General features: G+C 39.3%; 1 protein-coding gene across 1 annotated transcript in view; it reads left to right on the top strand.

Moving 5' to 3' along the window:
• Positions 1 to 7,810, top strand: part of SGO1 (shugoshin 1) — an 11,962-nt gene extending 4,152 nt beyond the window's left edge. The window contains exons 5-9 of the mRNA XM_014589903.2: positions 1 to 75; positions 1,529 to 1,587; positions 2,993 to 3,796; positions 6,212 to 6,401; positions 6,827 to 7,810. Coding sequence (XP_014445389.1) covers positions 1 to 75; positions 1,529 to 1,587; positions 2,993 to 3,796; positions 6,212 to 6,401; positions 6,827 to 6,929 — 1,231 coding nt within the window. The 3' untranslated portion in view covers positions 6,930 to 7,810. The remainder of the gene's footprint in view (positions 76 to 1,528; positions 1,588 to 2,992; positions 3,797 to 6,211; positions 6,402 to 6,826) is intronic.
• Positions 7,811 to 11,134: the final 3,324 nt, after the last annotated feature.

Below are 11,134 nucleotides of genomic sequence, written 5' to 3'. Positions count from 1 at the left end.
TCAGGAAATACATACCTCTAGGATAGATTCCAACATTGATGACAGCTCCAGGCATTCCCTTGCAAAGGATTTACCGTTAGTATCAAATTCATTATTACGGTTTCTAAGGCTGAGAAAGATTTAATTCTGTGCTCCGTTTATGAAAGGAAACTTGCATCGCATCAACTCCTACATTCAGAATCTGATGCTCTACTGAGAATATAGTTAAGAAAATTGAATGTGTTGAAACTCTGTTATAAATAGCCAACCTAAAGCTTTCTTCTTCTATTTAGCTGCATATTGGTGTCTAGGAATAACAAGCTTCACTAGAATTTTAAAACTATTCTATCTTTCTCTGTATCATGTTTTTATTCTAAGAAGGTGTAGTTCTGAAATGATGGTATTTTGCCAGTCCTACAAATAGTCATTTTTAGGGAGAAAAAAAAAAATATATATATATGTGTGTGTGTATATATATATATATATATATACGCGCACACATATGTGTATACATACATACATATATATGGCATCATATTTAACACAGCTGTCACAGTGTGTTGCTGATTCAGTTCATTTTTCCAATCAGATCACACACACACACACACACACATACACACACACCCTCTTCCCCATTTCTTGGGTCAAGTGTACTCTGTATGCTTATGAATTATTGACATTTAATTATATCCAATAAAATGGACACCTCTTAATCACACAGTTCAATACACGGTCTGACTAAAGTACACATCTGTGGAGCCGAGACCTCAGTTAAAAGTGATGGCCGTAACTCTGGCCCGGGCTTTCTCAGCCCTGGTACTGCTGACACCGAGGGCCAGCCAGCTCTTTGTTGAAGAGGGCTGTGTATGCACTGCGAAATATTTTGCATCATCCTTGCCTCTGCTCACTACGTGCCAGGAACATCCCTTTCCCAGTTGGGAACTGAAAATGACTCGATACTGCATTCCGTTCCCTCGGGAGCGTAACCGCCCTGAGACCAGAGCTACTGCCCTGTTACAATTAGAGCAAAACTGTTAGTAGTAGTAATAGAGGAAAAAAAATTTGTTTCATGAACCAAAGAACAAGATTTTTTTAAAGAACCGAATAGCATTTGTTAAGCAGCGTCAGAAAGGTTTAATAGTTCAGCATCAGAAAAGATGTATTACTAATAAATCCTAGCTCTACTAATGACAAAGCAGGCTTCTAAAGAGTTGAATGACCAAACTACATTTTTAAAAAATGTTGTGTACATCTGTTCTGATGGGCTATTTCGCCCGTCTAAGTGAAACTGAGTTAGGGCATGTTTTCAGATGGAACTATTCAACTACATGTGTTGTTCAGTGGGAAAAATGTGTCCATTATAATAGGCCAACCTCGTTGTAATCAGCATAAGTGTTTCTGGATTTCTCTGACACAGAATAGATGTATTAATTGGGAATAGACTTATAAAATTATACTAAAGGAAAAAGCATAATTTAGGAAGATACTAAATTTGTTTTTGTTCCATAACTGCTTAGTAAGTTTCTCTTTTCCATGGTTATTTTCTAAGGCAAGTTCCTTTTCAAGAAACTGACCTTCCAGGACAAGGGGAATCATTCCAAACAGAAGGTAATTCAAGGGAAAGTAAAAAAAAAAAATCTGAGGAAAAGATAAGATTTCTGAGAATAAATAACAGAATTCCTTTTTTTTTTTTTAACTTAAAATTTGGTATTCTGCCCAAAGCAAATCTGTTTATTTTACACAGAATAATGAAGTTTTAAAATATATCCATGTCCCATGCCAAGAACATAATAAGAAACCTTGGCTACCGCTGACTGGTTTACCGAGCCCTACTCTGCGTCAGGCTCTGTTGGGTGTCGTACGTAAACAGTCTCATTAAACCGCCAGAACAATCCGGGAATAGAAGGGTAGTCCGTGTCATGTTATATAGGCTAGAAGGGAAGCACTGCACCTGAAGCAGCCTGGATGGTAAGCGGCAGGGTTTTAACTCAAAGCTGAACTCCAAATCTATGCCTTTCTTACCACTTTTAAATCTGTGTGTCCCTGTTCTCCTTTTTTCCTTTGGTTGGTTGGTTTATAGATTTTTCCCATAGGGTGAGCACCTCCCCAGGGGATATTGCCACACCTCAGTCCCTTCTCCATTCTCGTCTCGGGATTTGGGGCGTGCATGGACACACATGCACCTGGCAGGTTTTGCAAGCCTCCGGGTCTGGAACTCGAACTGCGGAGTTGGCCATGTGGGGTCGTGTGCCTTAACCACCAAGCCACCTACTAGCCCAGATGTTTCCTCTGTTTGAACTAAGCTTTGGAGAAGGAGTAGCCTTCAAATAAGGAAGACCTAAAAATACAGGTTATATTTTATCTGAACAGCTTTCCATTTATCCATCTCTTCTGTATTTTCCAAGAGCAGCTTGGCTCCCACTTTTCTCTGTGTCTGTCTCATTTTGGAGTATAAGGTTTTGTTCCTCTGAGTCAGTATTCACAGGTACATATAAACTGTTTTCCTTCAGATCTTGCCAGCAGCAGCACGTATGTTAGAATAGATCCGAGCCAGCTGGTGCAGCTGGATCTCACATGGCTGACCATGCAGTTCAAGTCCCAGACCAGGGGCTTAAGAAGCACACTGAGTACGTGTGTGTCCAAAATCCTGAGAAGAGAATGGAAGAGAAAGGATTGCAACATGAGGAGCGTCCCTCATGGGGAGGACTTTCTCACTCTTCTCCCCTGTCTGTCTCCAGTGAGCACACACACTTTTAGAACTTTAAAAAAAATAAAATAAAAAGATCATGGGTAAGATTCTTTCATGGCTCAGATGCAAGACATCATTTGACCATTGCCAAGTAGGTAGATGGTAATGTTAAGGTCCCCAGGCTTTTAATTACGTAAATAAATATAGGAAAACTACAGAAGGGCTTTTCTGTGATTCCATTTTTAACTTTGATTTCTAAGATTATTGAAATTCAAGAATGCATAAAGTGAAACTATATTTCTCATAATTTTTTTAAATTCTCAGAGCAAAGATCTGCTGTTCTTCAAGACATCGTGAGATTTGATATTGATTCCAGTGAAGCTAAGTCTACAGATGCCTTACCCAGAACTGTATCTGTTCGTTCTCGTTTAAAAAAACCTTTTAACAATATGTGTCAATTCGATACTTGGGGTGATTTTGAAACCAGCCACTTGACCGGCCAGTCTCCTGAACTGGAAAGAGTCAGATTTGTAGACTCACTAGGAAATATGCATATACCTGAAAATGTAGCACAAAATGGCCACCAATGGAACAAGGACCAAATTAACTCATCACCGAAGCTGACTCATCCAGGAAGTTTTACTAAAACAAAAGAAGTCAGTTTAGAACTGAAATCTGAGAAAACGAAAAGCAAGCATAAAAATTCACAAAGAAGAAAAAGAGAAGAGAAAAGGAGAGCTAACCGACGGAAAAAATCCAAATCTGCATCAGATTACAAAAGGAACGATAAAACTAAGAAAACACTGCCCCCCAACAGACTGGCTGAATCTGTGAATTCTGGTGACGCTTACAATTTCAATTCAGAAGAAAGTGTTCATCTCACTCCTTTCCGACAAAAAATGAGCAGTGATTCTAAGCGAGAACAAAACGAGCCTGAAGAGAGCATCTGTGAGTCCAGCGATTCGGGAGATACCTCTGATGACCTGTACCTGCCCCCTTGCGAGAGCATTCTAACTCTTGCCAGCGACTCAGAGAGGAGGCCCGTCACCAGGCCACGATCTCGAAGAGCACTAAAATATATGGATGGAAAAGAGACAGAGGAGTCTAACCCAACACAAACTCCCACCAGTAAGTGGAGTACTTGCTTATGATCAATGATCACTCCTGGCGCTTATACTATACTTACCATCTGTCTCTCTGGGGGAGTTAGAGACGCGCCATCTGTCCCTCTTCGGGGAAGTTACAGTCTGATTGAATGGTGGGGGGCTGGAGGTAGGAATCACAGTTGTGTCGCTGACCTACTTCAAGTTAATTTTAATCTTCTTTAACAGCCAATATTCTTATGGAGACAGTATTTTTATTTTCAGTAAATGAGGTCTCCCGACAGGGAAGGGGGGGTGGGACTTTTGCGGAGTTGGAATGAATGAAAATCTTTTATTCTCTTACCTGAAACATCCCCTAAAAATGAAATCACTTGAATCCAGTGACTTTGTCGTTTTAATGGCTTTGCTTTATATTTGGCAGGAATCAGATTTAAAGCATCTTCTAGTTAGCGAAGGTGGCCTAATAAGACCAAGCAGGTTTTCCTTCAGTTGATGGGCTTAGTGTTCTTTTGTATAGCATTTATGATATTCAAAACCGTGGCTCGGGAAGTTTTGCTTTTATGAAATCAAAAGTAGACAGATGTTGGAAATGCAGCCAGTACCTGCCCACGAAGATTCTCCATCTGGGAGTTTTAGTTACTATGTTAAAACTATCGTAAAGGTTGGTGTATATCATTCTCAAAATACTGTCCCATTTGGGAAACAGCAGTTAGCGTAATGGCTATGTCTCTGGACTCCCACGTAGTCGACCGTGGTTCACGTCCCGGACCCGGTGGCTTAAAATTCACGCCGGGCACGTGTGCGTGCGTGCCCAAGATCCCGAGAGGAGAATGGAGGAGAAGGGATTGCAGCGTGACCATCCCCCCTGGGGGGTGATTTCTCACTTTCTGTCTCTATGTCTCTGTCTGTCTGTCTGGCGAGCACACGCGCCCTATAGTAAAAACCTCTCTAAAAAAAAAAAAAAATACTGTCCCATTTCATTGGCCCTCAGAATAACTCTGAAATGTAGCATCATCATTGTTTTGTTTACAAGGAAACTAAAGCCTAAAAAAAAGCAGCAGCTGTTTAAGTCAACCAGTTCGGTAGTAATAGCATACAAATATCTTTTCTGAAAATACGGTGAACACTATTAGAATAACTCAGACAACATTGGCAGGATGTTGGTAAATATTGAAGCTGGGTAACTCAGAGGTTATTATACTGTGATTGCCATCTTTGTGTAACACTGGAACGTATCTACAGAAGGGAAAAAAAATTGTCTAAAATAATCCCAGAATTTGGCCCCCAAGCTACCAGCATTGACTTCACCTGGAAACGTGTTAGAAATGCAGACTCTTGGGTCATACCCCACACCCTTGAATCAGAATCTACATTTTTAACAAGTTCCCCTGTGCACTCATATATACTTTAAAGTTTGAGAAGCATTATTCCAAAATATAGCAACTTCAGGACCAGCAGATGGTGTAACGGTTACATCACTGGACTCCCATGTAGTCCACCATGGTTCGAGTTTTGGACCCAGTGGTTTCAAACTCACACCAGGCACGTGTGTATGTGTGCCCAAAATCCAAAAAGGAGACTGGAGGAGAGGGGACTGAGGCATGGCCCTACCCCAGGGAGTGACTTCTTGCTTTCTGTCTCTCTCTGGCATGTGCACGTGCCCTGTAGCAAAAAATCTCTCTAAAAAAAAAAAAATAGATAGCAACTTATCTCATATTACTTAGACATATGTCCAAATTAAAAGTTGGAATAATAAATATAGTGCAGTGCATTTATGTGGCAAAACAAAAAAAAAGATTATTTGACACCCAGATAACCCTGGAGCGGGTGGCTGCTTAATATAAACTATTTCAGTTAACAATTTTTCCTGGCATATGATTTGCTTTGTAAAGCAATTCAGAGGATAGTCCTGCCAGCATCTTCACCGTGTGCAGGTGCCTGCCTCCCACCACGGGTCTAGCTCCAAAGTAGGAGAACTGGAGTGTTTACAGCAGGAAAAACACTGGGTGGCTTTTAAACTAGCTTTATTACAGGGAACCCCATTTTTCCTGGTTTACACAAAAGCTATGATTTAGAATTCTCATTTATTTAATAGAAGGACTTTAAGTCTGTAGGAAGCCACTTGATGATAAGCTTTGGTATTAAAAGTGCTAGACTTTGATGCTTCTAAATAGCAAGGTGTGACTAAAGTGAATTCATTATGCCCAAGCTAGCATAGGAGAATTTCTAGTATTCTCTTTTATCAGTTCTTCACATCTACCATAATTAACGTTTTAACATTTGGTTTGAATTGAAAAAAAAAAAAAACTGAAAAGGTTAAAAATAACTTTACAACACTGGAATTTGCATACATATAGTTAGGATATATCATTGAATTCCATTTTAGTTCCTGTGGGGCTGTTTCATGGGGGATTATATTCAATAAAAATTGTTTTTGTAGGTACACCACCTGAAATTCACCAGTCACCTCATTTTGGCCTGAAGGATATCACCAATGTTGCCTTGCATCCTGTAGTGAAAATCAGAAGACTTTCTCTTTCTCCACAACAGAATAAAGAAAGCCCAGCGATGTCCCTGCCTAAGCGTAGGTGCACAACCAGCATAAACTATAAAGAGCCTACACTTGCTTCGTAAGTATTATTACGGGACCTCGATTTTAATGATACATATAGGAGGGGCATGTTTATAGAGCTTCGTTGAAGAATTAATCTTATGTGAAATATAAGAATTAGATGAGGGCCAGCAGGTGGCATGGAGGGTAAGGCAGCTGAATTCCACATGGCCAGCTGGCAAGTTCAAGTCCTGGACACAGCAGCACACATGCATGCCTAAAATCCCGAGAAGGGAGGGCCAGGGATTGCAGCATGGCTGTCCCCTCTGGGAGATCGTTTCTCACTTTCCTTTTCTCTGTCTTTGGTGAGCACACACACCCTATAGCCAACTAAAAAAAAAATTGATGAGAAACTGAAGTGCCATCATTCAAATTGGCAATACAGAAGAGTAAGAATATCGGAATGCTTGTAACTCTGTGTAAGATTTGGTTTTATCTTTACAGGAAGCTGAGACGAGGAGACCCTTACACAGATTTGTGCTTCTTGAATTCTCCTATTTTCAAGCAAAAAAAAGATTTGAAACGTCGTTCTAAAAAGAAAGCATGAAGCAAATACAATAACATGTTTGCTGGATGTCATTTAAATCCATCCTGCATCTTTTCCTGTTACACAAGAGAATCCCCGGGACAGTGTAAACGTGGTCTGGACTACTGCCACGGAATATTCTTTCTAGGAACCTATATGATGAACATCTCTTCAAAACCACTTCAGATGTGTGTGGTTTGTTTTGTTTTTGTTTTTGTTTTGTCTTAAACATTTAATAAAATTATTTTTTCTTTTGACTATAGTAACTGGCCTTAAGCACTCTTGTTTCGTTTTTTTAAATGCAGCCTAAACCCCTTAATTGCAGTGAAATGTTATCTTAATTAACATTTTGTAAAATAATAATGATTATTCAGGGTAAAATGTTTTAATTCTAAGCTGTGACATCTTTATTTTTCCTTCATGGGGTAGATGAGAATGAATGAATTTTTTAAACAACAGGCTGAGGGTCTTTGAAACTCTCTATCATCCTTGAGTGACATAAATCCTTAATACAGTAGGTTATACCCCAAGTTGTCCGCGGATCCCCTACACCACTATCATATTTCGTTTTTTAGATAAAATGTTTATGGGCTCGTGATTAGAGAACTGATAGCCGTTGGGCTCAGGGACGAGGTGTGTGCCTTGTTCTGAGCCCCGAGGTCTAAGCGCATGTGGTTCTCAGAGATGCCTCAGCAAGGTCACACACTGTCACGTCACGGACGTTCAGGGTAGCGCCTCCTTTAATCAAGAATGGCAGATGTCCGACGTGGATAGTAAGGGTCTGTCTGTATTTCTGATCAACCAGTATGAGGAAATCTGTTCAATTCAGTTCAGAAAGGCTGACATCTACACTTGTATATTCCTCATTAAACTTTTAGAGCCCAGTAGGTTTTCCGTTTTTAAAGAGCAATAAAGTTTGTATAAGATAGCTCTTGTGTTTTCCTTCTCTTTAAATATCAGAGTATGTGTCTGGTTGTCGTACACTGTTCATGCCTGGCATTTCCTCTCCCCCCCAATGGTGTCTCTATGGTTACTGCCTTGAAACTGTCTTCTAAACCAGCAAGTTCTACGTCCTGCTTTCTCGTCACAATCTCTTATTTTTCCAGGTTGTCTTTTCAACCACTTACCTTATTCCTATTTAAATCCCGAAAAATCTAGAGTGGCTATCCAAGCTAAGAGTAAGTACAATTTAAAAAATTAAATTAAATGTGGCGGTTAAGGTGCTGGACTCTCACATGGCCAACCACAGTTCGAGTCCTGGACCTGGCAGCTTGCTTTCTCATTTTCTCTCTTTCTCCTTCCTCCTTCTCTGGTAAGCGCATGTACACTGCAGCAAGTTTAAGATAGTAATAATAAATTAAAAAAAAAAAAAAAATCAGTGTCTCCGTCTGACTAGCATATATCAGGTTCTCAGCAGTCATAGGTCGGGGCCGTGCAGGTATAGAACATTTGCATCATCACGGAAAGGTTCATCGGGCAATGGTGCTCAAGACCAGCAGTGGGCAGAGCGGCCTAGAGGCACAACTTACACAGTGCATGCTTCGTAAGGTCTGCAAGCCAAGAACGGTTTTTATGTTTTTAAATAGTTGAAGAAAGTCAATTACTTAGAATCGGTTTTGTTGATAAGAAACACTTACTTTGGGGACCAGCAGGTGGCGTGGTAGTTAAGGTGCTGGACACTCCCACATGGCCGACCACGGTTCAGGTCCTGGACCTGGAGGCTTCCTTTGTCCCTTTTTTTCTCTCTGGTCAAATTAAAATAAATGAATGAATAAATAAAATTAAATAATAACTAAAAATAAAGAAACACTTACTTTGAATCCCAGTAAAGGGCCTATTTAACATCTTCAATTTTATCTTTTTGCCTAAAAAAGCATAAATTATTTACATTCTGGCCCTTTACCGAAAACGTGTGCCAACTACTGCTCGAGATGCCGACTTTCCTGTACTTTATAGATCGTTCTCTGGCCCACGCCTTCACTTCACCTCCCAACGTTACCCTAAAGTTGGTGTTGACATTTTTACATTTTCAATGTCTTCTATATTCGTGTAGTTTTTATTCATGGTGCTAATTTTAACACTTTACATGAAATCATATTGTACATATCCTTTTTCAACCGGCCTGTGCCTCAGCATTGTTTTTGAGACTTTTTCACGTTGGCAGATGTACATTTTTTGTGCATTGTACAGTATTTTATTTACGTGAATAAACCAGACTTCATCCATTCGTGTGTGTGTGTGTGTGTAACAGTTTCTTCCGCTTTCTCATTATTTACAAATCAGTGCTTGGGTGAATACTCTGCGTCTCTGTACATGGGTACACAAGTTTCCATGAAGGTGTCCCTAGAAGTGTGAAGTGTTTTGAACTCTAACTACTATCAGCAAATTGCTCTCTGCAATGACTCTGCCTATCCTGTAACAAGGAGTAAACAACACTCCTAAAAGCAATGTATAAGTTCCCCACACACATTTCATCAGGTGGCATTATTAGACATTAAAATTAGCCGATCCGGGGAGTGTGAAATGGTTCTCCGATTTAATTACATGAGATTGTATCTCATTAATTACTTTGAGAACTCAAGTGTTTGCTGACCATTCTCATTTCTTCAGCTATGAACTGCTTATGTCTTTGGCTTGCTCTTCCACCGAAATGTCTTTCTTTTGGTTATATATCCTTTATACTATTCTTTTTTATAAATATAAATGTTATAGATACCTTTCTCCTCAATCTCTGCCTTTTTATTTTTAATCTTGTTTATAATGTCTTGATGTTTATCTAAAGACTAGTCTCCTCTACCACCTTTTTGCTTCAGGGTTGGAGTAAAATCTCCACACTTCTGCTTTTTACTTTAAGATCTTCACACCATATGGCATTTATTTTGAGGACTAGGGATCAAATGTTATTTGTTTTCATGAGGATGAACAGTGGTTCCAGCATTAACTCATTGACTGATCTGTTCTTTTGCCTCTGACCAATAGGTCCACTTTTGTCATTTACCAAGCTTCTTTTCTGGTTTTTTTTCTCTAGCTTTGTGCTGGCCACTGATACTCAAAATTTGGGGGCTGGGGAGGATACACATATAAAATTTATCAGGTTGATGATACTTAGGCATACCGTTCAGTAGCATTAAGTTGTGCAACTACCACCTCTCCAGTTCCAGAACTTTTCTCCATTCCCAGCTGCAATTCTATGCCAATTAAACAGCAGGGCCCCTTCCTCCCTATCTCTGAGACTCCGGTAAGCACTATTCTACTTTCTGTCAATGAATCTTTCTTCCAGGCACCTCATTGAAATGAAATCATAAATTTGTCCTTTTGTTTCTAGCATAGTATCACATTTCATGTCATAGCATGTATCAGAACTTTATTCCTTTTTAAGGCTATGTAATAGTCCTTGTATTTATTTATTTATATTTATTTATACACACACACATACACACACACACACACACATTTTTATCAATCATATTAGGTTGTTGGGAAAGTCATGATGCATTTTTGTGTAGAAAAATACATAAAACTCAATACATAAAATGAACTTTTGGGTTGTTTCCACCTTTTGGCTGTTGTGAATAACGCTGTTATGAATATTCATGCACAAATATCTCTTTGAGTCCCTGCCTTCGATTTTTTGCGTATAAACCCAGAAGTGGAATTGCTACATCATACTAGGTTTAATATTTTGAGTGAGGCACCAGGTCCTACATGGCTGACTGCACGGTTGATGTCGTAGGCCCAGAGGCTTGAAAATCAGGCCAGACAAGTGTGTGTGCATGCCCAAAATCCCGAGGAGGTTGGAGGAGAAGGGATCGCAACATGGTCGTCCCCCCAGAATCGAGTCATTTCTCACTTTCTTTCTGTCTCTCTCTAGTGAGCGTACATACCCTGTAGCAAAACAAAAAAGAAAAGACAGTTGATGGTCACCAATCAGATCAAATATTTATCCTCTGAACTTCAGTCTGCTAAAAGAAGAAAACACACCACCAGATTGAGAGCTTTTTAAAATATAATTTAAAACTATTTTTGTACCAGTACAATATATTAATTTTACAAATGTAAAATTTCATCCGCTGTTAAAGCATTTGCAAAAACCACACATTCTACTTCAGCTTTATTGCACAGTATCTATAAGAAAATATTAATTTTTAAATTAGAAAACATAAAAATGCTTTCAATATAGAAGAGACGATCTGATTTTTAAAGACAATACTCTATAAGAATGTCTA

The sequence above is a fragment of the Tupaia chinensis genome, unplaced genomic scaffold (genome assembly GCF_000334495.1).
Source record: "Tupaia chinensis unplaced genomic scaffold, TupChi_1.0 Scaffold000389_1, whole genome shotgun sequence".
Taxonomy (NCBI): domain Eukaryota; kingdom Metazoa; phylum Chordata; class Mammalia; order Scandentia; family Tupaiidae; genus Tupaia; species Tupaia belangeri.
Note: the sequence above shows the minus strand (reverse complement) of the source record. Positions and strands in the feature narration are given on the sequence as shown.